The sequence below is a fragment of the Coprinopsis cinerea genome (assembly GCF_000182895.1).
Source record: "Coprinopsis cinerea okayama7#130 chromosome 3 map unlocalized cont3.3, whole genome shotgun sequence".
Classification (NCBI taxonomy): Eukaryota; Fungi; Basidiomycota; class Agaricomycetes; order Agaricales; family Psathyrellaceae; genus Coprinopsis; species Coprinopsis cinerea.
Window position 1 is genome coordinate 1,023,357 of NW_003307542.1, and position 26,344 is coordinate 1,049,700.

The 26,344-nt window shown below is 51.7% G+C and overlaps 7 protein-coding genes across 7 annotated transcripts; 2 read left to right on the forward strand and 5 right to left on the reverse strand.

Annotated features, from left to right (window-relative positions):
- Nucleotides 1-190: 190 nt before the first annotated feature.
- Nucleotides 191-1,548, reverse strand: CC1G_04515 (hypothetical protein; the record flags this gene model as incomplete). The annotated part of the gene is made up of 2 exons (XM_001830030.2): nucleotides 191-387; nucleotides 450-1,548. 2 exons carry the CDS (start codon nucleotides 1,546-1,548, stop codon nucleotides 296-298), a joined length of 1,191 nt encoding a protein of 396 aa, XP_001830082.1. The 3' UTR covers nucleotides 191-295.
- A 1,801-nt stretch (nucleotides 1,549-3,349) lies between these two features.
- CC1G_04516 (alpha glucosidase) lies at nucleotides 3,350-6,696 on the reverse strand (the record flags this gene model as incomplete). The annotated part of the gene is made up of 7 exons (XM_001830031.2): nucleotides 3,350-4,198; nucleotides 4,257-4,500; nucleotides 4,553-4,751; nucleotides 4,805-4,906; nucleotides 4,963-5,235; nucleotides 5,291-5,919; nucleotides 5,967-6,696. 7 exons carry the CDS (start codon nucleotides 6,694-6,696, stop codon nucleotides 3,436-3,438), a joined length of 2,940 nt encoding a protein of 979 aa, XP_001830083.1. The 3' UTR covers nucleotides 3,350-3,435.
- Nucleotides 6,697-7,031: 335 nt separating this feature from the next.
- On the reverse strand, nucleotides 7,032-8,630 carry CC1G_04517 (hypothetical protein; the record flags this gene model as incomplete). The annotated part of the gene is made up of 1 exon (XM_001830032.2): nucleotides 7,032-8,630. One exon carries the CDS (start codon nucleotides 8,628-8,630, stop codon nucleotides 7,032-7,034), a length of 1,599 nt encoding a protein of 532 aa, XP_001830084.2.
- Nucleotides 8,631-9,025: 395 nt separating this feature from the next.
- On the forward strand, nucleotides 9,026-10,768 carry CC1G_14132 (endonuclease Uve1; the record flags this gene model as incomplete). Its single annotated transcript, XM_002911553.1, has 7 exons — nucleotides 9,026-9,268; nucleotides 9,428-9,475; nucleotides 9,546-9,629; nucleotides 9,688-10,135; nucleotides 10,192-10,392; nucleotides 10,480-10,593; nucleotides 10,644-10,768. 7 exons carry the CDS (start codon nucleotides 9,026-9,028, stop codon nucleotides 10,766-10,768), a joined length of 1,263 nt encoding a protein of 420 aa, XP_002911599.1.
- A 587-nt stretch (nucleotides 10,769-11,355) lies between these two features.
- CC1G_04520 (hypothetical protein) lies at nucleotides 11,356-15,231 on the reverse strand (the record flags this gene model as incomplete). Its single annotated transcript, XM_001830035.2, has 3 exons — nucleotides 11,356-13,196; nucleotides 13,264-14,906; nucleotides 14,963-15,231. The coding sequence occupies 3 exons, from the start codon at nucleotides 15,229-15,231 to the stop codon at nucleotides 11,356-11,358; spliced, it is 3,753 nt and encodes a 1,250-aa protein (XP_001830087.2).
- Nucleotides 15,232-19,158: 3,927 nt separating this feature from the next.
- On the reverse strand, nucleotides 19,159-22,347 carry CC1G_04522 (acetoacetyl-CoA synthetase; the record flags this gene model as incomplete). Its single annotated transcript, XM_001830037.2, has 14 exons — nucleotides 19,159-19,320; nucleotides 19,373-19,640; nucleotides 19,702-19,771; nucleotides 19,836-20,018; nucleotides 20,103-20,141; nucleotides 20,286-20,480; nucleotides 20,734-20,798; nucleotides 20,850-20,974; nucleotides 21,035-21,115; nucleotides 21,170-21,344; nucleotides 21,366-21,568; nucleotides 21,624-22,004; nucleotides 22,071-22,171; nucleotides 22,227-22,347. The coding sequence occupies 14 exons, from the start codon at nucleotides 22,345-22,347 to the stop codon at nucleotides 19,159-19,161; spliced, it is 2,169 nt and encodes a 722-aa protein (XP_001830089.2).
- A 554-nt stretch (nucleotides 22,348-22,901) lies between these two features.
- Nucleotides 22,902-26,317, forward strand: CC1G_04523 (SEY1). Its single transcript, XM_001830038.2, has 14 exons — nucleotides 22,902-23,129; nucleotides 23,182-23,230; nucleotides 23,287-23,384; nucleotides 23,444-23,518; nucleotides 23,611-23,696; nucleotides 23,746-23,909; nucleotides 23,969-24,305; nucleotides 24,363-24,561; nucleotides 24,617-24,999; nucleotides 25,056-25,194; nucleotides 25,245-25,471; nucleotides 25,526-25,869; nucleotides 25,997-26,063; nucleotides 26,115-26,317. Exons 1-14 carry the CDS (start codon nucleotides 23,087-23,089, stop codon nucleotides 26,256-26,258), a joined length of 2,355 nt encoding a protein of 784 aa, XP_001830090.1. The 5' UTR covers nucleotides 22,902-23,086; the 3' UTR covers nucleotides 26,259-26,317.
- Nucleotides 26,318-26,344: the final 27 nt, after the last annotated feature.

The window sequence follows — 26,344 nt, forward strand, 5'->3', positions numbered from 1 at the left end:
TGCGTTTCTTTTATATACCGTTTATTTTGGGATTTTTGTTGCTACTTATATGCCCTTGTCGCTTTGTTCTCCCACCTCTCTTCATTACGTCTCGGTGTAATTGTACTCATATTGATCTGTCTTGGGCTTTTCAGGTACCCTTACTTATGCTATCCTTCATTCACGATTCACGAACGATCTTGTAGTTTCGTTTTGTCGCGTCGAAGTACTTTTACTTTTATTCCAGTGTACTATTACTCGTGGTATGTTTCCAAAATCTAACGAAATGATTGTTGGGCAGAGGCTAGGGGTATCGCTATCCTTCCACTTCGACCATGGATGAGCCAAAGAGATTTCCCATAAAGAAATCGTCGTCTACCACTTCGATCTGTTTCCTCCCTCGACGGCCTAGGAAATGTTGGAGCGTTGTTAGATAAATAAGTTCAAGATCAGGGATGAATGAAACCGACCTTGAACCTGGCGCAACTTGGTCCTCGAACCCCATTTTGCGAAATGGCCAACAGGGTCTTCGACAATGCGCTCCAGCTCGCCAGCGAGAGCAGGGTTCGAATAACGCGTTATGCGAATCGTCTTCTTAGCCCATAATTTAACTTGGTCCTCGTGTCCCAGTTCGGCATAACACCTCAGGATCTCCTCGAAGAACAAGGGGAGCATGGCCTCTACGCCTTCCTGAATGATCATGGGAAGTACGGCCATGTGGGAATCGATGACAAAGGTGTCGGGGAGACAGAGGTCCGTGGACCATTTGCGATACGATGGGTGAGTGGAGACATAGCTCTTGAGGTATTCTCGTGTCGCATCGGACTTCTCTTGATCTAGAGGATCTTTGAAAGTGCACCAATGGCAGTCGCATGTGAATCTATAATCAGGTTCTAGTTTCTTGAGACGTGCAGCGCGAGATTGGAGGGGGTCGGCATAGGTGATGGTAATCTCCTCTCCTTCCGAAATGTCGCGAAGAGCGTAGAGCGTTGCTGCGAGCTTGGAGACATCCCATCTGTAGGCGGCGTTGGGCCCACAACTGTGGTTGCACCTGTTGATCTTGAGGAACGCGCCTCCATAGTGTCGCCCTCCTTCGAACGTGCTGTCGGCGAATTCTGGGAACCGGAACTGGAGGTTGAGCGCGTTGGTTCGGGCAACACCCTCGACGATGGTAGGGCATTCCTCGTTGCTTCTGCAATTGGCGAGGGTCGTCATCTCCTCGTATTCCGGACGGGGCATCCTTTGTGCTACTCCTTCGTAGAGCTCGATGCCGGCATTTTGGGGAAGAGGCATCGCCGGTACGACGAATACAGGGTGTTCTACGATGATCAAAGATCCCTCTTCAATACGACGAGCAGCGAACATGCCAAACCCGCGATCTGGGGTCTTGATCACCTTGAATGGCGGGTTGTCCACGGGTGGGGCGGCGGTTGGTAGAGGACTTGGCAATAAGGGAATCATAGAGGGATGCATAAGAGTTGAGATCGTAGCAGGTGGGTAGCTGGGGAGTGCTGGCGGGAGTGTGATGACATGGTGGACGTAGGGACTCTCGTAGCTCGTCGAAGGCATACTTGCATTTTCTTGTGAACGATCGTCTTCAAAAAAGGACTCTGTTGTCGGTGAAAAGCCCTCAGCAGAACTGAGAACAGGTTGGTTTTGAAAAGCAATCTTGATGAGCGTCGATGGCTCTGTCGACACTGGTAATCCGTTTGGGTGGTGAACGTGGTGCGAAAAAAAGACAGAAAAGGCGGTGAGGGTCCTTGCAGAGCCACCGGAAATCCGACCGAGCTTGTTCAGATAAACCGGACGTCGGCGACGACAGACATCCTAGAAATGGTGCTGGCGATGCAGAAACATCATAGAGGACCTTTATAACAGTTGTCTGAGACTTGTTCCGCAAGTCCTGGCTTTTTAGAATCTTTCTGAGAGTTTTCAGAAAAATACAGGAGGCGACCGTAGCGTTCCAGAATCCCCGGCGAGAAGTGATGGAGCCATAAAAGTCAAGAGTAGTACAGCAGAGACGTCTGAGGGAATATCTACACCCGTGGCCACAGTTAGCACGGATTCCGGAGCCTCAGAGGTGCCAGAGAGCCAGATTTCAAGAAAAAGACGAGGTGGAGATGGATGTCTCAGAGAGAGCGTCGGTGTGGCTGTGTTGCATCTCGCCGGTGAGAACAGAATGGCTTGGCCCGCCGTTCTAAGGCCCTTGGCGTCGATGAGGTCACTGGGCGCCTACATACGACTCCCAGCCCAAGTCGGTCTCTTTTAACTGGCTTGAGGAATTTATAGACTTCCTACATACATATGCACACATTTATTGCCGAGGTCAGCAGCTCAGATTGAATTGAATACACTATCTGGATTGTATTACAACTGTTATAATTTCTTTATGTCCTTGGTACTTGGACTTGGGGCGGTGGTGGTGCGCATTAGCCCTAGTAGAGAAACAAGATAGTAGATACCATAGTCAGCAGTCTCTCTGAGGAAGAAAGATGCTTAAATTGACGCACCCTTAGTGCGGCCTGAGGTGTTGCAGACGCCTCACGGGATGGGAATGCAACACACTCACTGCGAGTACCTACGCGGGAGCAAAAGGCACCATTAGCTTGACCAGACTGCTTATCAGCTAAAGGACAACACACCTCCCGTTACGAGTGGAGGTGTTGCTGCAGACGGCTCGCTCTGGGCCGACGAGCAGGGATGGCGGAAATTGGCAGAAGGGAACAGGATTGTGGTTGTGAAAGCCTAAAGGGCAATCGATGGTATCTGGCATCGCAGAGAGCTCGAGGCGTTAGAACCGGTTTGAATGACTTCGATTTCGCTGTGGCAGTCCCCATTTATACCATCCCCTGAAAAGGCTGGTGCATTAAACGCGCGAAACGATCGGGAAACCACAATAGAAAGAAACACGAAAACAACGGCTTCGAGTCATGATTACTTTGTTTCGGACATGCGTAGTAACCAGGAGTTATAGAAAGGGGCTCGAGAAGGTTGTAGACCACAAGGAGAGACAGACAATTGCAGACGATCGGGACACATGCGTAGCTTACAGATGTCCAGCTTGTAGGCGCCCGATCATAGACTACGTGCACACCGTATACATTCCGTCGGTGTGGCGGACGCGGGGGCTACTGTAACCCACTGAAGCTTTAGGGGCCACAGGCGCCCATTCGAAAACAACAACATGTCGGTGATCTCGCGCTTGCAGCGTCCGACTCGTCCCCCTCACCAATGTCCACAAGCACCTGGATCTACAATTCGTTACGTGGAGACATCAACACCTATCAGGACCCACTTGAAACGAGCACACAAACGCAAACAGCAACGAAACCACTCGCGCCCACACAAACTGCCCATTGGACAATTCGGAATAGTTTCTGTTGTATTAGTTCTAAATGTATCCAACGACATATGGGCCAATCAAACATTCAAGCATCAAGGCCTAAGGTCCATTGTTTACACGATCGAGATATTCCAATCCTGCGCAATCTTCACGTCAGGATTCTTGATGATGAGGGTGGCCGCCCTCTCCTCTGCCTTATCCGTGCTCGCCACGCCAGGCACAAACTCCCATGTATCCTCACCAACCTCCTTGCCAGCAACCTTGACACTCTTAGGCTTGTTCTTCAACCCAATCACAATAACCCTCTCAACCCTGACATCCTCGATACTCTTCGCGTACTCGTTCTCGGGGTTGTACACAGAAGCAAGGTCAACACCGTCAACCGCTTCCGCGGGTTTCTTCGAACCGAGATCAGTGCTTGCGATTTCGATGCCTTTGCCCTTCTTGGAGGCGATGAACTCGCGCCAGACGAATTGACCCTTCTCGTGGGACCAGGTTTCGCCGTCATCGAGGTAGAGGTCACCTCGGGCGGAGTTGGTGTTGCTGAGTGCGACACGGAGAGTGAAGGGGTCCTGAGCCATGAGAGTGGAGGCACGGCGACGGCGTTCGCGGGTGGGGACGATGGATCCACCGCGGATGAGGAGGGGAATTTGGTTCAAAGCGGATGGGACGACGACGAAGCGACCCTGGCGGTTACCGCGGAAGGCGTGGTGGCTGAAGTAGCCATAGTAGACTTGGTCCTCGGCGAGGTAGACGAGAGTTTCGGTGACGCCCTTCTGGGTAACGGGTTTGACAAGCAAACCAGAGCTGCCGATATAGTATTGGTCGTCGATCTTGAAGCCGTACTCGTCCTTGGGGAACATGATGTATTGAGGCCTGAGCAGACCCAAACCACGTCAGCTACGTCGTCACTGTATTTACCAGTATCACATACCTGAGGATAGGAACGCCAGTAACGGTAGTCTCCCGGAAAGCAGTGTACCAAATGGGCAACATGGTATAGCGGAGACGGAGAGTCTCGTAGACGATGCCCTTGTATGGGTCCTCCAACAAGTAAGGCTCACGTCGTTTGGTGTCGATGTGGGCGTGCGCTCTGAAGAATGGCGCGAATGCTCCAACTTGGTACCATCGCGTCAGCATCTCGGGCTCAGGGTTGCCGAAGAAACCGCCAACGTCAGCTGCATACGGTCGTCAGTCATGATTTATCTCATACAAAGGCCAGCAACTCACATCCACCGAAGCTGAGGCCACCAAGACCGTTCGCCAGAACCATCTTGACACCGACGGTCATGTGCTCCCAAGTTCCAAGGTTGTCTCCGGTCCACATAGCACCGAAGCGTTGAGAGCCGGCATAGAAGGAGCGGGTGAGGACGAAGGGTCGCTTGGGCGGGTCAGAGCGCTCAGCGACGGCTTGCCAGGTAAGGTTGGACTAGAAGGAATCATCAGTCGGGGTGTTGAAACAACGATGCTGGAAGGACGTACGAAGAGCATGCCGTTGATGTTGTGAATGTCACGATGCTCCCAACCTCCATGGTGGATGTTGTCCTTGGGCATGGTGATTTCAGGTCCATTGAAAACAGAGGGCTAACAAAGCGAGACATCAGCATAACGACTTGTACAAAGCGCCTTTGCCAACATACCTCGTTCATGTCGTTCCAGATGTGAACAGCTTCAGTGCTCTTGGTCCAGGACCATTCACCGCTGGGAAGCTGGTAAGGCTTGAACAAAGACTTCCACCAATCCCAAGACTTGGGGTTGAAGAAATCGACCCAAGAGCTGCTTCCAGGCCAGCACCATCCTTCGTACTCGCCTTGGCCGCTCTTTGGCTTGACAAGGACCTCGAGCTCAGAAGCCTTCTTGAAGACGGGGTAGCCCTGCTCACGCTTGAGATGAGGGTCGACAATGACAACCATCTACAGCAAAAATAGTTAGCATGTAGCCTCATGGAAAGGTGGGGAATGAACATACCTTGCGGCCGGCGGCAGCAACATCGTTGATCATCTCAACGGGATCGGGGAAGGTCTTGTCATTCCACATGAAGTACTTGTGGCCTTCAGAGTATTCAATATCGAGCCAGAGGACATCGACGGGGATGTTCTCCTCGTCGAATCGCTTCTGAACAGTTCGAATATCCTCTGAGCTCACATAGTTCCATCGGCACTGGTGATAACCCAAGCTCCACTGAGCGGGGAGAACAGGGGTTCCAGTGAGACGGGCATACTGAGCGAAGACTTCCTCAGGAGTGGGACCGGGGAGGATAAAGAGGTCGAGAATTCCGGACTCGGAGATCCAATGGGTTTCCGTCGATTTATCCGAAGCATGGGACACGTCGATCCACGTCTCTGACGCGACGACGTGGAAGACGGCCACAGTGGTATCTTTGGAGTGGGCGTGCATGAGGGGGATGGAACCGTAGAGAGACACTGGTGAGGACGCCAGGTACTCGAAGACGTCGGCGTTGTAGAGACGGTAGGGGTCGCTGAAATGCGCGTTCTCTCCGGTAGTAGTCGGGAGAGCCATGTCGGTCGCGTGCTGGGGAATACCATAGACCACTGGGTGGTTGGGGAAAGAGATATCGACGGACAGCGACTCCGGACCTGGGAACGTCAGGAATCTGCTTGGTATAGTGTCGTGAAAGGCATACCTTTAGGCTTCGTATCGGTCCAGGTTCCAAAGGTTTCCTCCCACAAAGCATCTTCCTGGTCTCCCTCGAACCACGCGCGAGGGTTAACTGGTGGCTCGAGGACAGCTTGGGCTTCATCGGTAGGCTGAGCATCGTCTGAAGACGAGCTCTCAATGGCGGCGGGCTCGGCCTTGTTGCGGAAGTGCTCCATGTGGAACAATCCTTGGCCGTTGACGACGACTTGTTCTTTACCTCCCCTATACACAGTGAGCTTGAGGGGCTCAAAGTCGACAACAACCTCGACGTCCTTCTTGGGGCCATATTTGGCCCGAATATCCATCTTCCCAACCGTCCACCGAATATCCTTGCTGATTTTAGGTTCAGCAATGAGCGCCCAGGAAGCCGCCTCATCGTATCTCTTCCTCAATCCACCAACTTCGTCCATCCTAGCCCGCACAACACCATCTTCTTGAATGCGAACCTCGAGTCCGAAATTGATTTCGGGGTACAGCGAGGACTTGACACCGGCTTTGAACACGGCTTCACCGTCTACGACGGAGATGGTACTTGGGTCGACAGAGTAGGGTGATTTCCAGGACGACCCTGCATCCTTAGCACGCGCAGACAACGCGCGACCACGTCGACAGAACCCGGACTGGCTGCATGTTTTGAAGTCGTGGGCCTTGAATGCTGTTGCTTCGTGTACGACGAGGAGGAGCGAGACTGCGCTCACAAAAGAGCCTATCCGCATGGTTGTAGGTCTACCCTTTGAGAATAGGCAGTCCTATAACGTCGGAAAATAGAAAAAATGGGGGTGGAGGTTAGTGGTCAAGCGGCAAACACAGAAATCTCAGGGGCGCAACTTCTGATTGGTGGCGACCACGTCACTCCGGTCGAAACTCCTTCCTTTTTGGGAACCGCCTAGGCAAGCGCCCAAGCTTTTAGCCGTGAACTCTCCTGGGCAAGTGAGAAGGCGAGGGAGGCGTCTGAAGAGAGGTAAGGGTAGCAGATATGGTATACGGTTCAGTTAAATAGGTTACACAAGGAACTAATCGATCGAATTGAAAGCTCCGAACTAGAAACTCTTTAACCAGTCAACCAACCCCCCTCAAATGCAAACTCGTATAGATCAATGCCTTCCACAAAAACACGGATCCCCAGCTTCGGCATTTGCGATAGAGCCTCCTTCTCAATATCCCACAGGTCCTCCATGCGTTGTTTGATAAACGCCCGGTCCACAGTGATTCCGCTCTGGGCTCTGAATACTAGTCGGAAAACGCTTGGCTCCTCTCGACCTCCGTCGTCGGACTGAGAGTCGGTTGGTATCTTCTGGGCCGCCTTCCTAAGGTGGAACCACTTGATGAAATCTTGAAGGGGGAGCCTTCTTCCACTTCCCAAGATATTCAATTCTAATCGCTTGAGCATTGGAAATGCAAGTGGTTTCACGAGGTCCGGATCTGAGCTCGAAAGGTCATGGAGTAGATGGTTGTTGAAGTTCGCGCTGTGGAAGGAAAGAGAGGACAGTGTCCTGACCCGTTCATCGAGTCTCCGGAGGAACAGGCTCAGTAGAGAACCGTGCAGGTGCAAATGGGAGATGTCCAACTCCTCCAGTCTGCATCCCGATCGAGTGAGCAACGAGAAGAAATTCTCGAGCCCGGGGTTGAAGTCGTAGCACCGACTGGCTCCAACAAGCTTCAAGATTCGCAGGGCAGGAAGTGTGAAGAATCGAAGTGTGGTCAAATAGCCATAAACCAAAGTGAAATGACGGATTTTGGGGTGCTGAATGCGTTCAGGGAAGTCTGGGCCAGACATTTCTCGGTCTGATTCGTAGCCCCAATCCTCGCCAGGGAGACGCTCATTCGCATTGAAGTACGACTGCTCCAACACCAACGTTTCCAGGGCAGGAAGGTTTGGCACAATCTTCTCAATACACCATTTGATTTCTTGGGGCCTGCATAGGATGATTTTGAAGGTCGTCAGAGTAGGGTGTAAGATGGTGCCAGGAGTGAAGGCGATACGGGACAAAATGAGGCTCGTTGTGTCAAGGCTTTCGAGATTGGGAAGATGCTGGTCAACAGGGTGCAAGCAGGGGTAAGCAGGAGTACCGGAGTGAAGAGAACCGGTCCTATAGTGCATATATAGAGCTTGAAGATTCCTCCACGGATGGTACGGAGCGTCCCTGAGCCCATCGAGGAGGCTGCTCATGTCAACATGGTAACGATACCTGCGGGCGAACGATATGTGGATGTCGGACCAATTTCGATCCTCTGTGATGATGGGGTATACGTGGCTGAGGCAAAAAGGTGCATTCTGGATGTAGAGAGAAAGAGGGGACGCCTTCGCTCTGTCGAACCAGCCACGCATCCGGGCCCCTACTAGAAGCACTTTTTTGCGGTTATTCCAATCGGAGCTATCCAGGGTAATTTTTGACCATAACTTGGCAGTCGAAAACGCGACCTCCCGCCAATGTCTACAGACACATCGCAGTGTCTTGAAGCGATGGCGCTGGGCACAGTCCTGGGTAAACGGTGTCAAAATGTGCATGAACACCTCGACTACCAGCTCGGAAGGAAAGTGCAATGGGTATGGGATCGGGCCTTGAACATTGAAGGGGAAATCGACGATGACCTGCGTGCCCAAGAGGTCCCTGAGCTCATCCTGCTCCAAGTCAGCGAAAGGCAGCATTGCGGTCTGAGCGAGTGGCAGTCGTGGTATAGATCAGCGCTCAGCGCTCACCCAATGCTCACCATCAGTAAATTCCCGCGGCTCCTCAGAGGCTCGACATTGACCTCATCGTCGTCCTGCAAGCCACAGCTAGATTTTCCTTCTTCGCGTCAGGGTTGGGGCTCCTATTTCTATGTGTTGACTCGATTCCACGTTGTTCGGCAGCCAAACCGACGCGATGACTCTTGGGTTTCGATCTCCACGACTGGAGTCCGTCCTCGATCGAGCGCAGCGATGTCCTCTTATAGATGCTCCAAAAAAATGAATTTTCTCCTCTCTGGTTCATGCTACGTGCTCTCCTTCGACATTCCAACCCGTGTCTCTCGTCCTACAGATCTAGAAATTTGTCTACGACCATGTCAGCGATGATTGTAACACGACGTAGTGCGAGGGTTGCTGCTCTGCGCGGTCCTCGGATTTCTGCAGATGAGTCTGTGGTCCAAGAGTCGATTTCTGTACAGCCAGAGGTGGAACAGGAGCTTCAAGAAAAAGAAGAACCGAGGCAACCAGCGAGGAAAAGGAAGACGAAAACTGCTTCGAGACATGGCGATGAGGCATACGAAGACGAGCAGCCCAAACCCAACAAGAGGAAGAGAAAGGTCAGAGAGGAGCCCGTTTACATCATACCCGACGTAGAGAAGAAAACGACGACGTTCAAAGGGCGCTTAGGCGAGTTTCCGTTTTAGCTGTGCCCTCCTGACTCGAAGTTAACTCGCGTCCCGTTTATCAGGATACGCGTGCTTAAACACCGTTCTCAGAAACAAATACCCGAGCGACGAATCCGTGTTCTGCTCTCGGACGTGCAGGTCAGCATCTCCAACCCAGACGTGCAGCATTACTCTGATAGACATGGCTTCCAGGATAGACTCTATCAAGAAGAACGGGGTCGAATGGCTCAAGGAGTTGGGCCGAAAGAACGTCCAAGACTTGCTCACTGTGATACAATGGAACGAAGACCACGTCAGCCCTATCACCCCACCTACCTGTCCCATTCATTCTGACACTCTTCACCATTAAGCACATCCGATTTTTCAGACTATCATCTGAAATGTTCCCGTTCGCCTCGCACGCAACCTACGGATACACCCTTGACTACTGCGCAGACCTCCTCGCACAAGCAGGAGCGCTAGCCAATAAATACGGGCACAGGTTAACAACCCACCCAGGACAATACACCCAGCTCGGGAGCAACAAGCCCGCGGTCATCGAGGCGGCAGTCCGTGAACTGACCTATCACTGCCAAATGCTCGACTTGATGGGTATTGGTCCAGACGGCGTCATGATTGTACACGGGGGTGGGACGTATGAAGACAAAGCTGCTGCCCTACAGCGTATCAAACATACCATCAAGAACCTTTTGCCTCATAACGTGCGACAGAGGCTCGTGCTGGAGAACGACGAGATGTGCTACAACGCAGACGATCTTCTCCCGCTATGCGAAGAACTTGATGTACCTCTCGTATTCGGTGAGTTGCTCCAGTCCACCGCTCGTTATCCCATGCTCACCCTCGCGAGGGAATAGACTACCATCACGACCTCCTCTTCCCATCCTCAATCCCACCAGCAGAAGTCATCAAACGCGCAAACTCCATCTTTGCGCGCCGTGGCATTCGCCCAAAGCAGCATTTGAGCGAGCCTAGGCCAGGAGCAGTGACACTGATGGAAAGACGAGCTCATGCCGACAGATGTTCCAAGCTTCCTGACGATCTGCCAGACGACATGGGTATGTTCTTCCCGACCTTGTCACTAGTCGCATGGATTGACTGACACGCCCCTCCAGATCTGATGATTGAGGTGCGCATTCTTTCAGAGGATGAATTTGTGGCCACGTCGTTTATGATTATGTTCTTTTTCAAGGCAAAGGACAAGGAACAGGCTGTGTTTGAATTTTATAGGATATATGACTTGCATCCTGTCAAACATGGTGAATTATCCCGAGGCCCTGTCCAGTCTGCTCGCTGACAGCCCTCCCAGAATCTCTGCGCCCACCAGCAACGAATCAGACGAAGGAGACCAAAGGGCGGAAGTCGAACAAGCGCGCAAAGCAATCTAAGGTGGATGCCCCAGAGAATGGCGATAGTGAAGACGCTGCCGAGTGATTGAGTGCGCTGGACGACCTGTTTCCCGCACTCAAGCCTGTTATTTCTTACTTCCTAATTCAATAGCATTGGTATACGCTAGACGACAACATTCCAAAGAAAACATGTACCAGAGAGATCAAGAGACAGAGAGAAAAAGCAATGATAGATACATGGTAGGAGCAAATGATCGACTTGAGAGAACCAGAGATATAAAGAGAAAACATCGACGAGAAAACAAATCACAAAATGTTTGCCCAACGAACGAAGACACATTGCAAAAAAGGATACCGATAACACCGTCCAAAACGACAACAGAACGACAATTGATACAGTAGATGTAGTGAGTGGGGCGGGGCATGTGGGTGCACGAGAGAGGGAGTGATGAAAAGGCCATGTCGAGGTATGGACCCGGATGGTGCAAGTCGTGTATACGAACCAGAGGAACGAATGGGTTGTTGCAATAAACGTGAATTGGTAGTAGCTGGTGTTAAATAGGGTGGGGGGTCATAACGGGGTCGTGACGAGGAACAAGAAACAAAGCATGAACGATACGCGTACGACCATAATGGCCGATGAAGAATTGTGAATCAGGAAGGGGTGTGAACTTAGACACCCGGTCCAAAGCTCGTAAGAGCCATAGCTCCCAACCAGGCCATCTCTACCACCGCCCTTCCAATCGGCGTCAAAGTCAAGATCGAATCCGACGGCTCGTCTTGTTCCTCGATGCTCCTCATGCTGAACTTGGCCAAACTGCTGATATCATCCGTGTCGTCCCTCGAGAAAGTGGGGTCAGGTATCCTCCTAGTCAACCCAAGCTTCTCCAACCCCTCCGGAACAAACTCGATACCCTTCTCCCGTGAGGAGCACACACCGATGACTTGGAACGTGTCGATCAAGGCATGTGTGGGCATCGAATCGTACGCGTCTTGAAGCGGACCCAGAACGGACAGACCTGCATCAGGACTGCGCACGCCCGACCCTTGGATATCGCTATACGTTACGATCCGGGCACAGAAGTGGAACTTGTCGTACAGAACATACTTTTCACCCGCCTTGCCTACAGAGTCGCGGGAAGAGGTAGGCGAGGTTCGGGATCGTTTCTTGCTTTCGCGGAGGACACCTTTGCCTTTCTCGGTTTCGGGTGGAGGGACGTCGTCGGGTTTATAGTAGATCAGAAGGTATTGACGTTCTTCGACGGGAATAAAAGGAACATGGAAGGGGTGTTTCTGAGCCGAGATGAAGTCGGTTTCGCCAGGCCAGAGAGGGAGGAGCATGTACAGGTATTCGGACGAGAAACTGTGGAAGACACTAGGTGGTTCGACGGTATGTTTGCTGCTCGAGCTCTTCGTCTCGCTTTGTTGGTATCGCTTGCGTTTAGAAGGCTGGCTAGAGCTTTTCTGCTCATCGACGGCGGGTAAGAGTCCAACGTCTTGGAAAGATGTGTTGAGGTCTTCGACGATGCCTTTGCGATCGCCGTAGTTGCGGTTATGAGCCACGGCCCACGGAGGGTTGTAGGATTGATGGATGTGTCGCTGGAGAATAGAATTCCCCCGATTCTTGTTCCAAGGGAAGAAGCTGGAGGAGTGATTCTCTTGTTGGAGAGCATACGTTTCGAATGCTTCCGGTGGGAGGGTGGCGTAGGTCTCGCCATGAGGCGTCCTACCAGGAGGTTTAGGTAGAACGGGGTCGTCGTCATCATCGTCCAAGATATCCTCCGAACCTCGACGACCATTCCACACAATAGTCCGTCCCGAAGAATTCGTTTCGTGGCTCATGACAGAGTAGTCGATCGACGGTCGACTGACACTGGAAATGGGAGGATGCAACGACGAAGAGGAATGAGATGAGGTGTAGGAGGAGGTTTGCGAAGAAGTCGAGTGATCGTTGCTGACGCTTCCGGTGCTACTTTCCGAGCTATCAGCCACGACCTCTCCGCGCGACTTCTTGGACGCTTTCGCCTTCTCCTTGTTCCTTCGCGCCTCCTGCTTCTTCAACTCCTTCAAACGTTGCTTCTCCCGCTCAGCCTCTTTCTTCTTCTTCTCGCGCCTCTCCCTTTCAAGCCTCTCCAATCGCTCCACATCCCGGGCACTTTGGCGACCGTTCTCGTTCAGGAGACCATGCGATTCTAGCTTGCGCGTTGTCGTGGTACTTGTGTACGCCTCTTGAACCTTGCGCGCAGCCAGCAGAATCATACTTGATGGTTTCTTCTTGTCAACAGTCGCCGGGGCATTGAGCGTTGCTCGGGAAGAAGTCGACACTCGGCCTAGAGCTTGAGACGACGATGGGGCCTTGGCTCGATAGTGTCGACTAATCGAGAAGCCAACCGCCTTTGAGTGTTTGTGAATAGTAACGGTGGGCCCATCGCAAGCATCACGTTTGAATACATAAGGCGTGCGGTGGTGGGAGATATTGAGACGTTGCTGAGGTGGCTTCCCAGATTCATTTGCTAAAAATAGTCAACCAAGAGTTAAGAGTCGGTAATTGAAAATGACGACACGAGGGCAACAACGCACAAGGCATGCTTTTCCTAACGACCTTGTATCTCCCATTCGAGTACGACGACCACCATTCTTCTGCATCAATCGCCATCCCCTTCCAAACTCCCGGTTCCCTCGACTTGTCCTTCTCCTTGGGCCCAATTCGATCTCTGAACGGGGCAATCTGGTCGTGGAAGTTGGTGCTGGAACCGATTATGCTGGAAGAACCGCTGAAACTACTAGAGTGAGAATTGAACAAGCTTGATATGCTGGTCCTTTCGCGGTCATTGACCATGCGATGCGATTCCGCCCGATCTGCTTTCTCTCGCGAAAACGTCCACTTGGCGCGCTCATCCAAGTATTGCTGTCCACCCCATTTGTTCAGATGTCGAGTAAAAGGGTCGCTGTTGATGGACGTGGTGCTAAGTCGACGGCCAGAATCTGTTGTGCTGGAACTGTTTCTCCGGAAAGATCGTTCGGCTGTGCGAGGACCTTGGAAGCCGCCAACGATATCTGCTAACTCTGACTGATCCCAATCGAGGTCGACTATTCCTGTAGCTGGGTTGATATTCCAAGTTGAATCGAAGCCGTCAAGGACGGACGTTTGCGATGTCCCAGGGGCAGTTGTGGAAGATAAGGGTGTTTCGTTGCGAGCGGTAGAGCCATGCTGTGTTGCTGATTGAGACTGATTTTCCCTTGCCCTGTCTTGTTCCTTTTGGATTGAACGGCGCCGCAGATCGCGCCAGTCGACATCAGACTCGGGCATGGAAGTGGGGGCTTGCGGTACCGGGCGATTTTCACCATAGCGGGTGGCGTGTAGCTGAGCTTGTGCGAGGCTATCCGATTTGAGGTCTTCTAGGCTGCGACTAGGGCGACGAAGGGTTGCGACGCTGTCTTCTCGATCGCGGCCTTCAAAAATGGAGGGAGAAGGTATCGGAACCGCGAGGCTGCCTTTGCGTGGAAAACCTGATTGGAAGGAATCACGACTAGGGTTATGGAAGGCACTCAAGCGATCAACGTCTTCGTGGATTTCTGAACTAACATCGATTTCGGGGTCTGAATCGTCTCGTTCATCATAGTCGTCAAACTCTTCGTCAGAATCGGAACTGGAGGGGTAGTCGTTGGGTGTGAAGGGGTGATGATGCTCTAACTGGTCGTCCTCGTCGTCGGATGTGAATTCATTGGCTGAGGTGTGTGGTGTTGTTACGGACCCTCCTCGTGGGTTGCTTGACAGGGATGTGGCCGATGCGGAGGCAGAGGACGTGCCAAATGTATTGGTGGAGGCTGCTGAGTTGCGTCGGCGGCGGTGTTGAGGAGAGAGGCGAAGATTGGGGCTTCGTGGAGACGGCGGGACTATTGTGGAGAGAGGGTCTGGCATATTTGGGGGCAAATGGGAAGAAGGGCCTGCGAGGGACGGGCGAGGGGTTGTGTCGGCCTTAAAACGATATTCTTCAGAATCAGCGTCGTCACGGGGAGACAGGGGATCAATGGACAGAGACTTTGAGGAAGTCGAGGTTGCAGCTCCGAAGGAAAAGGAATTGAGGGCGTTGTGGGTGTAGAGATCTGGATGGGATGCATAGGCCGATCTCTGTGACGACGATTGCCCTGCCATTGACATCGCTCCCGAGTTGCCTTCTCGAATACTGCTCACTGTGTTTGACCGTTCTGAGCGACCGGCCCTTGTTCTTCTTCCAGTGAGAAAATAGAAAAACTCCGCAAATAGCTGGGGACATACGGGGTTGCCTTTGCGATAACACTGCTCTCCTGGATGTCTCTTGGTCTACCCAACAGGGACTTGTGTGAGCTCCCGTGTTCTGATGAGCCGCTGCGAGAACCGTCTGAGGTGATTGAAGACTGGGACGAGCTGAAGTTGAGGTTGGTCTGCGGGACCAATGGTTGCCTGGAGGTTGAGGTCGTCGGGGAATTGGGCAAGGCCGGTGCTGAGGCTGTCTGCTGCGCCTTCTTGGAGGCGGCGGCGTTGTGGTTGCGCGAGTGCCGGCGCATGGTGAACAGGTTCATCGTGCCCAATATCGAGGAAAATAACGAAAAAAGGAAACGAAAAAAACGGCAGACGAAGGTAGCGAAGCGGAAGGAGTGAAAGACCCACTGTACAGTGGACAGGCGACCTCAGTTGTCCCGTCACGTGGCTTCTGACTATTTCGGGAACAAGAGAATCGATCCCACGTGGGATTGACGGCAATCACTCTGTTCGGTACAAACTCCGAGCCTGTTCCCTCCCTTTTTGCTCTTCAAAAAAGACCCTTGTCATACCCTACTTCTTCCAAGCGTATTGCCCATGCAAATGAATGAAACCCACATAGTTTCTGCAAGAAAGAAACCAGAAATCAAGGCGCAAAACGTCAATCAACGCCCACTTCATTGATCTTCACAGTGACATATGTCGTCCATGCCACGCGACTCGCGTGGTATTATCTCCAGTAACATCGGCGTTCGCAATTGATACGTTCCCCGATCTCCAGTGTGCTGCAATGTTACATCCTGGGCAGTGCGCTCTCCACGGACACCCTTCTCCGAACTACGACATACGGTGGCAGCTGCTTCTATGTCCGTCCGAGCTCCAGTTGCTCATGCGTTCACCATTTCTCTCGCGTTCCAGAGGTTTCGAGCCGAAACAATATTCCACCGACTCCGCAACAACGTTTTATTGGTCCCTTGTCTCCCCAGATCCATCAAACGTGGCTTTTAAATCTTGTGTGGTGACTTCACAACAAGCTTTTCTTTCGCGTTACAGGCCCCGCAATCGATAAACACACTCGATCGCGTGGCCTCAGTGCAGTGCCGCTCATGGCGAGAGGGCCAGGGACCTCACCGGGCATGATGTAGCCTCGTTCCAAGGCACCCGGACCAGAAATAACAATGAAACCGGTGGTGGGGATGTACCTTTCTGTCAGCCAAGGCTCCAGACTAAAACCCCAGAACTCCGAAGACTTGTCGCTTCTACCCCGAGGCGCCTCTTCGCCCTTGAAGCACCTGGCACGCATGTTCTCGCCCCACGGCATGTTAGAGGCCAAACATGGAACGGAACACAGCTTCAAACGCCGCGCACTTCTTGCTTCGCACACTTTCGACGCTACTTTTAGCACCAAGAAGATGCGTGCATGCGTGCTTTCATCTGGATCTGCCTCATGTTCCACACCATTCGAACCCTCCCCAAAAATAAGTGCTCCTGACAAATCGAGAATGGGAACATGTAAACCAGGTATTGAATGATATGATATGCATATTTTCTCTAGGTTGCGATAGCAATAGTGTGTTTTTCGCCTCTCTAACACAGTTGTCTGAGCTACCCTGAGGGGCGTAAAGTGGGCTATATGATGCATGAGTTTCGCCATATGAGAGAATACATCCTCAGAAAGCAAGTACTAAGGAGCATGCCCTTGCACACAACTTTCATCTCGCTTTTCTCCCATACTCGAGGCCGAGCAAGTAATTTCAGGTAATTTCAAAAGGGCTTTTGATTACAGTGGTCCCGGTGTGAAAGGAGGGCTAAGGAGCGGTTCTTCCCGCTAGTTCTCATTACGCGCTTCCACGGTTGGTCTCCCATCTTGTTTTCCATCCACGATTGGGAATTGACAGGTTTAGTCGGCCTTGGCGTTCCCTACGCGCCACACCAGTGGTAGTGCCTTTTCGTTTCTGATTTTCCCTGTTATCATCGAGGAGACGGGCACTAATTCGGGTGGCACAAGGCTCGATTGAAATAATTAACTCTATCACTGATATCAAGGGTTACTCTCACTCTTCTACCCGCACTACAGACGCGTGGCGTATAGAGCCCATTGTGAAGTTTACCAGGGGCATGCGACCCTTGATCCTTCCTTTCTTCGTAAGCTCCAGTAGTAGCTGCAACGTTTCGAAAACGTTCATCCCTCCGTCTTCCGTCAAGTAAGTACGTATACTGGCACGCACAAGCGCTGTGTTAACCCAGACCTCCGTCTCTGCAAAGGCGCCTTCGCTAGCTCGGACCGATGATCCATCGTGAGCCGCGATGGCGGACGGATTGGCTCCACAGTGTGTGAGAGTAGCGCTCAGCTGTTCGTGCGCTACTAGTATCTGACAGTGACAGTGCGACATTCCAGACTCCAAGGACGGTTTCTGTTCCGTCAGCCGCTGTGATTGAAAATGCCGCCTGAGCAGCTGAGCCTTTGACTCCCGGTATCCCGGTCTGCTAGTCCCCGATGGAATGTGGGGCATTCTGCCTCCTCGTCCGAGATAGGTGAACATGGCCGTGAACGGTCATCTACTCTTGAGCTCATCTCCGACTCGCACATGTCTTGAAACCTCAGCCTTTCAACTCGTTGAATGATCCACTTGACCCACGTTCTCGAATCCAACATCTAGAACCCAGACAACAACAACTTCGACTTCTCAATGTCGATCATCGCGCTCGAACTAAACTTCTATCACTCATGTCAGTTGTTATGTTCTCGATATGCTGTACTTTCCTTCCAACTTTCCTCTTCCATCGACGGGTTCGCCGCTCGACGTCGACTCGGATAAACTCTCGTAGAAACCCAGGGCTGTGACAGGCATCGAGATTTGATTCGGCGCATTCAGGAGGCAGAACAAAATGGCAATATGTAGGTACCCATCTCTTCAACCACTCAAGCCATGTATAGATACCAATGGATTACGACCCGTTCCACGTTCCATTCAGTCCATCTAAAAGACGCTCGATTGAATTGGATTCGTGAAGCCCCGATGCGGTTCAATACGACCTACCCAGTACGGACCCGGCTACGATCGTATCATATAAACGCTTCTGGATTCATTTCTAGTCACCTATCCCGGTTCTCATGATCTATACCTTTTCAAGCATTCAATGACTGTAATCAATCCTCTGGTTGTAACAAGCGCCCATAGATAACGAGCGGAGGTGTTCCGCAGATGCAAATGCCACCTTGGAAGCCCATGACTCTTTCCGACTATCCGCCGAGCTAGTGTCCCCCTTACGGAGCCAAGTCCCATGGCCCACCAGCCCTGTGTGATTCATCCAACCTCTGGCGTCTGTGCATACACGAGCGCCATCCACGCTAATACCATTTTCCCCGCGAAGGTTTTTCCTCGACGCCTTGTGCTGCCTGGTCTCAGTGGAGAAGAGCATCGGGAGGAGTAATGGTTCCCCATGACAGGCGCTCCAGGGTACCAATAAGCGCGCCTGCGCTATACATCCCGGTTTTCGAACTCATCCCGAGGAATGGAAGCTTTGAATTGGGATGACGACATTGGTCGCGGACTACGATTTCTGCTCTGACATCGTCTTGCTCGCCTCGGGGCTTATGTTCGGCTTCGATTGTGTGTATCGATAGCTGAGGTCTCTACGAGAGGCATGTTGAAGAAGCTCAAGAAAAAAAAAACACCATGGACCCGGACTAAAGAACTCCGGATCGAGCTCGGAAGACGCTCATGCGCCCGCCCACAAACCACCGTCGAGCAACTTCTTAAACGAAACCAAGACAACGACCACGCAAGCCTTCAACTATTTATCTCGACCGAGTTCCCGTCGCTGTACCCTCTACTCCAAAGCTCAGACATACCGGGCCCCGGGCATACTCTTATCCCTCCCCGAGGTAGTAGCGACTCCAAATCCCGACTTTTTAACGCCGGCACCAATGAGACGAAACAATGGTCCCCATACAACTCGTCCGCCACTCCATACAGCCTCGGTGGACGGTCGGAGTCAGAAAGAAATCTAAGGCTTGGAAGAGTTCTGTGTGGTTGACAGGTTCACTTCCATTCCATCCAACAGTGGGGGGGATCTCGTCCGATTGCGGAAGGTATGTTACTCGATTTGGAGTTTGGCGATCGAAGTCGTGGGCTTGCGGTCACTGCAAGGCATGAAATATTCGATATACGTCCATCCAGATGGTTATTGTACATTGTTTTCGAATTTTCTACGTGATGTGTTTCAGTCTAGAGCTTCGCCTTTGCAACTCCAACGACCTTCTCGATGTCCCGATACTTGTAATACAAGTTCAAGGAATCGGGATTCGCGACTGTCCCACTTGGTTGCAAATTCGACCCCGAAATAATCTGCTTAACAGCGATCTCGATCTTCTTCCCATTGACCGTATACTACACATACAGTCAGCTTCATTCACCTATGGAAAGAATATCATTGACTCACGGGAATCTCTTCGATCTCGAAGATGTACGCGGGTACATGTCGCGCACTGAGTGCCTTCCTGATAGACGCTTTAACTTCACCGACCAACTTGGCTGTCAGTTTCTTTCCAGGGCGTAGCTTGAGGAACAATATGACGCGTTCGTCTTTATCGTGCGGGCGTCGCTGGCCTACGCAGAGGGAGTCGTCGATTTCGGACGCGAAGGATTCGAGGACGGTGTAGATTTCCGCGGAGCCGAAGCGGATTCCACTGGGGTTCAGGACGCCGTCACTGAAGCGAGGGACAAGGATAAGGAATGGTTATGCACAGTGTGCTTGGCGGTGAGACATACCTTCGTCCGAGAATCATGATACCCTTTGTTTCAGGGTTAACAACCATAAAGTCACCCTGTCTCCAGACACCTATTTCGCACAGGTTAGCAAGAACACCCCGATAATAGCATCTGGAAAGTTGAATTTTCCTCACCAGGGTAAACCCCGAAATAAGCATCCATAAACTTCTTCCCTCCCTCATCGTTCCAGAATCCAACAGGAAGCGAAACATGAGGTCGAGTGCAGACCATCTCTCCCGGGTGTCCCGTGTGTTCCATATTGTTGCCACTAGGATCGAAAACTTCGACTTTCATGCCTAGAGACTTGGCCTGGATTTCTACAAGGATGGGGTGTTAGAATCTCCGTGAACGAGTTCCCCGACGGACTGGGAATCGGTCAAAGTTACGAAACATTTACCCACCACCGGCGTAGACTGGTAAAGAAGGTGCTCCTGTAACGACTGTGTCCCATGCACCAAACGATTTTCGAAATCAGAGGTCGCATCGTCGAGCATGGTGTGGCGTCGAACATAACGAGAGCATCAGCACATCCATTCCGTACACTTCAGAGAAAGAAGTCATAAGCTCATAGACAGATGACGTACAGGCAGTACAAATGTCCGTCCCCCCACTGGTCGAAACCAAATGGAACTTCCCACCGAATGCCTTCTGCGTCCATTCAAACATGGGTGGCGTTAAGACTGCTCCCGTCGAACTTAGAGTTTTTAGAGTTTCGAAATGGCCAAGTGATTCTGTGTGTGTGTGGCGGTGGGGCATTTTAGGATGCGTTAGTGGTTTTGCTATTCAGTTGTTCCGCGATGACAAGAAAGAGGGATGTGAAAAAGAAAGTTGAAGGTGGGTCAGGGAAGTCGTGTGGGTGTGGTAATTGAAAGTTATCGAAAACCGATCCCGGTGGAAAAGGCGCTTGAAATCGAGGGTGGGGACGGCATTAACCGTAACACCGTCGCTGGAAAGGGTAATTTCAAGAAAGCGATGGAAGGAAGATCGCAAGCCAATAACGAAACACGAAACAGAACAAGAATCGGGACTTACGTGGATCAATTCCGCGACCCTGGACTTCCGCGAGGAAACGGGGACTTGTACCAAATATCGAGACCCTTTACGCGAACATGAGATCCCTGAAACAACGAAGAAGGGAGGGAACATACCCTTGGTCATTGATGAACTTGAGGTAAGTTTCAACGTTCGGGTGGAAGGGAGAGCCGTCATAAAGGACAACCCGACAGCCAACGGAAAGCCCTGAGAGCATGAGGTTCCACATCATCCAACCCGTCTGGATTCCAGGAAACATCAGTATGTAATCGCAAGCCTCTCAGAAGTTAAAGACACTCACCGTCGTATATTGGAAGTAGGTATCATCGCGATTGCCATCCAGAGCTAGAACGATTTCTTTCTTGGTTTGCAGCAAGACGCCCTAATTGCACCAAGGTTGAGTTGACGGAGTTAGAAGTTGGGAAGTGGACCTTACTCCAGCAGAGTGTACGATGCATTTTGGCTTTCCTGACGTTCCTGAGCTGTAGAGGATGAACAGAGGCGTGCTGAACGGCAGCTGCTCGAAAACAAGCGGTGCTTTACCACCCGTCCGAACGAACTCTGACAGCGTTGAACTAATGGCATCCTCATCAGCTCGTTGTATTCCTGGACTGCACGAAAGAGTTGCATACCAATTGGACACCCCAGTCAAGCGCAACTCCTTCCCGGTGATCCGGCTAGGAAGTAACACTGAATGTTGCAACCCGTGGTTCTTGAGGTCTTCTACAACTTCTTTGACTTTGGGAAGCATGTCGACGGTCTTGCCTGCGTAGAAGGCTTCAGATTCGGCGAAGACAAATTTTGGTTGGATTTGTCTGTATCGATCGAGGATACCCTAAGTGCGATGAGTATGGGCGTGAGTTGCGAGGATGAAGGTAGGGTATATGTACCTGCGTCCCCATGTCTGTTGCAGTACTGGAGAAGATACCTCCAATGCTTGCTACTGCGAGGGCAATAACGATAGCGTTGATAGAGTTGGTGACGATCGCTGTTCTCTCCTTCAGAACCAAGTCATAGAGCTCCCAAGTTGAACACGCACCTGCAACTCGATCCCCGACTTTCAACCCATTGGCACGCAAAGCAGCGGCTAGCTCCTGCACTCTTCTATACAGTTCTCTGTAGGAGTAGTCTTTCACCACCCCATTCTCGCCTGCTTCGGTGATAGCGATCCCGTCGTCGCGTCTGGTTAAGAGGTTTTCGGCGTAGTTTAGTCGGGCATTGGGGAACCAGATGGGGGTTTGTGGGAGGAGTCGGTGGTCTATAATGTGGTTCTAGACGATTATGGGAGTTAGTGGAACGCGTTCTGTAAGACGAATAGGGCATTGAAGAGGACGCACAGGATCCGGAGGTACTGAAGATACGATTCCTAGATGTTCCCAGAGGTCCAGCCAAAATGAGTAGTCTTGGACAGAGTATCGGTGAAGGTCATGGTAGTTCTCTGCGACAACAACGCGTCAGTTATTCCATTCCAGAATCCGAAGCTCCGGGCATACCAAGCTTCAAGCCATGTTTCCTATTCACGTATCGTCTAAACGCCTCTACAGAAGTCAAAGCTGGTCGTTGAGGACTCCAAATGAGCCGACTCTGGGCAAAGTAACTGTTAGCGTCGGTCATAACGGCTGATGTCTTCCTGATTAGTCGAGTATTGGTGCCTTGGCCCGCCAGAGAGAGGAGAAAATGGAGGAGGAGGAGGAACGATTGGTGAACTCAGGGGTTATAACCTTGGATGGAGCTCCTTGATCCGGGTCCGTTGCCGGTTAGAGTGGAAGGGACGCCTTGGTTCCTTGGATGCGACCATGTGAGTCGGCGAAGTCTGTAGAAAAGAATGCAGTTAGAACGCGTCTATGCGAACTGGAGATAATCGTATTTCTTACCAAAGGTTCACTCTGGGATCAGCGAAACTTCCCAAAAAGCCCCTGTTAGCCCCTGAACCACTGAAGCTCGAAACATGGTCTTGAAACAGATTTCTCTCCACATGCCCTGTAAACATGTGTGGAACGCAACGAGTGTAACACCAGAGATAAATAAATCCAGAGTTGGCGGTGGTCGAGGAGATGGGCGCAGTGTTAGCGAGAGCTGGAGTCCCACGTGGCAATCACGCCGACTCCAATATCTGCCCAGAGCGCCGCTGCTAAGGTCCAAAACCACGACCACCACCTTGCCCTTCAACAGGCTTCACGCCTTTCCCTTTCTCTTCTCTTGAATAACGACCACAGCCCGGACTCGGACGGACTCAAACCTTGACAGCAGCACACTCGTCGTGACAGCAGCCAGCGCGTCACCTGCACGTATATATATAGCGGCAGCCCCAACTTGAACCAACCCCACCACAACTACCGATAGCTCAATTTACATGGCGTCCACCGCCAACGACAGGCAACAGCTTCCCAACGGAGGTGAGCAGAGCGCTCCACTAGTTTGGGGCTTCGGTCGCTGACAGCGTGGTAGATGCCAGCACAGAGAGGATCCAAATCATAGACGAGAACAAAACCTTCACGTCAGTCTGTCTCCGCATTCGCGCTGTATCTTGTATTGAAGAGATGTGTATGGTAGTCCCGACCTCACACAGCAGATTGAACGATGGGGACTGAGGGATTCTGGGTTCAACTATAACCTCGTAGCTGTGTTTGGTTCACAGTCTACTGGAAAAAGTAAGCGCTATGTTCCTTGGTTGAGATTGCACTGCTAAAGCATGATGACTCTCGCATAGGTACCCTACTTAATCGACTCTTTGGAACGACTTTTGACGTTATGGACGAAACAAGACGGCAGCAGACTACGAAAGGTGCGTCTCTCCACCCCGTCTGTGGTGTAGCATCCCTCACTCATTGAAACCACGTTGCCCGCTTCTGTGTGTGCATATGCTCTGATGGACAGGTATCTGGATGTGTCGAGGCAAGGACATGAGCGTTATGGTTATGGACGTGGAGGGCACCGACGGCCGAGAGCGTGGCGAGGATCAGGTTCGTTAGGGTCCATTCGCTTGAGAGAACGTTACTGACGAGGGTACAGGACTTTGAACGCAAATCCGCGTTGTTCTCGCTCGCCTCCTCCGAAGTCCTCATCGTCAACATGTGGGAGCACCAAGTCGGTTTGTACCAGGGTGCCAACATGGGCTTGCTCAAGACTGTGTTCGAAGTGAACCTTGGATTGTTCGGAAAGAAGGCTAACGATGGGTGCGTTGCTTCCTCCAGATACTTCCACTCTTATGCTAAAGGCGGTCGTTCCAATCCAGCACGAGTGGTCGAACTCTTCTCCTCTTCGTTATTCGAGACCACATTGGCACAACTCCTCTCGCAAACCTCCAAGCCACTCTCATTCAAGACTTGAACCGCATCTGGGACAGCCTGAGCAAACCCGACGACCTCAAGGATCGCCTACTCTCTGATTACTTTGACATGGCCTTCACCACCCTCCCTCACAAAGTACTGGTCCCGGACAAGTTTGAGGCTGAGGTTGCCAACCTGAGGAAGAGGTTCACGGACAAAGACAATGAAGGGTATCTGTTCAAGCCTGTGTATCACAAGCGGATTCCCGCGGACGGTGTGGCCTTCTACATGGAGAACATCTGGGTGCGTTGGCCCCTTCTTGGAGATGCGGTTTGGAGCTGACTCGGGGGCGTGATATAGGAACAAGTCCAGAATAACAAGGACCTCGATCTTCCTACACAACAAGAACTGCTTGCTCAGTTCCGTTGTGACGAAATTTCAGCGGCTGCTCTTGCTGAATTTAATGAACAGGCGAAGCCACAGAAGCGACCTATCGAGGCTGGCCGTGTTGTCGAGAACCTTGGAAACATGATGAGGAATTGGAGGACACAGGCTTTGAGTGCGTGGTCTTCCTTTAGAGTACTTGAAGACTCCCATTGACTCGTTTCATTCAGCTCGGTACGACCGCGAAGCTTCCCGGTACCACAAGGGTGTCTACACTCGCAAACGCACCGACCTAATTGCCGTCATCGACTCTACCCTCTCACCGCTCTTCCTCGGCCAACTTAAAAACTTGCATAAATCCTGCCTTGTCACTTTCAAGAAGGAGATCCTTGAAGGTTTGAAGGGCGACGAATACGATTTCGGCACTGTCGTCCAGAAGGCGAGGACGAAATGCGAGAAGACCTTTAGCGAGGGAGCGAAGGAGGCCGTTGTTGAGGAGGGTGCTGCGGGATGGAGTTGGGAGGAGGAGATGGAGTTGTTGATGGAAGAAGTTGGGGCTGTTGCTGACCAGTGCAGGAAGGATGAGACCAAGAAGATGATAAACTTGATTGAGGTGGGTGTTGCGTATGTGATTTCGCAGGGTAACTGGATGCTAATCGAGTTGAATAGCGCAATGTCAAGAAACTGATCTCTGAGCCTGTTGAACTGCACCTTACCAAGCCTTCGACGGATATGTGGGACAAGGTTATGAAGACGTTCAAAGATACTTTGGACAAGGCCGAGTCTACGTATCTCGCCAAAGCAAAGAGTGCGTGATTCGCTATTCCGAATGATCTCCCTACTCACCTGCTTGGATAGGCTTCAACTGCACGGAGGAAGAGAACACCAACGCTCTCGCGTCCTTGAAGCGACGAGCTTGGATTGTTCTTCGAGCCAAGATTGAGGAACAAACGTCAGACCAGTCGTTGCTTGGGAAACTTCGAGGGCACTTTGAAGAGCGCTTCCGTTATGATGAAGAGGGTGTTCCTCGTGTCTGGAAGCCTGATGATGATATCGACGGTGCTTTCAAAAAGGCCAAGGAAGAGGTAGGCAGACGCCTTAGGTTGTGAGCGGTGGAAGCTAACGTTGTACTCTTCTAGACTCTGGAACTGGTTCCCTTGTATTCTCGTATCAAGCCAACCGACTCTTCCCTTGAATTCGAGCTTCCTTCGGACGGGTCTTCCGATGACCTTACCAACGACGAATTCGATTTCGCTTCCTCGCTGACCGTATTGTCAGACACCAAGTCTCTCGACCTCATCAACAAGTTCCGAAAGGACGCCGATGCCTATTATGTCGAAGCCAAGCGAAGCACTGTGTCAAGCATTGCGCAGATTCCATACTGGATGTATGGCGTCCTCGTCGTACTCGGCTGGAACGAGGCCATGGCGGTGCTTTTCAACCCGCTCTACTTTACGTTTTTGTTGTTCGCTCTTGCTTCTGCGTAAGTCGTTTGTTCTTTTTGTTTCCTGGGATTTTCTCGGGGCCGCCTGCGCGCTGTGCACCACATGCGCTCGGAGCACTTGGTGACGTTAGGGACAATTGGACTGACATACGGATCTTGCTTCCAGGTATATGATCATTCAACTCGGGCTTACGGGTCCTTTGCTGCAAGTGACGCGTGCCGTTGCTTCCGAGGTGAGTCTTTATTGTGGCACAAAGGAATGCTTAGCGTTGACGACTGTACAGGTCCAGAAGCAGGCGACGAACAAATTGCGGGAGGTGGTTGGACAGGGCCAGGCAGAGGCTGTCGCTCTACAGCCTATGCGGGCTCAGCGCCAGAACGAGACAGAGTACGAGAATGCGAATGGGGACGACCTGAGACAGCGATGATTGTTTTGTTTTAGTTTATTTGGCCACTAATCTATTTGCGGACAATGGGGTTCCGAAAAAGGCAACGTGCTTACATAATGAGGACC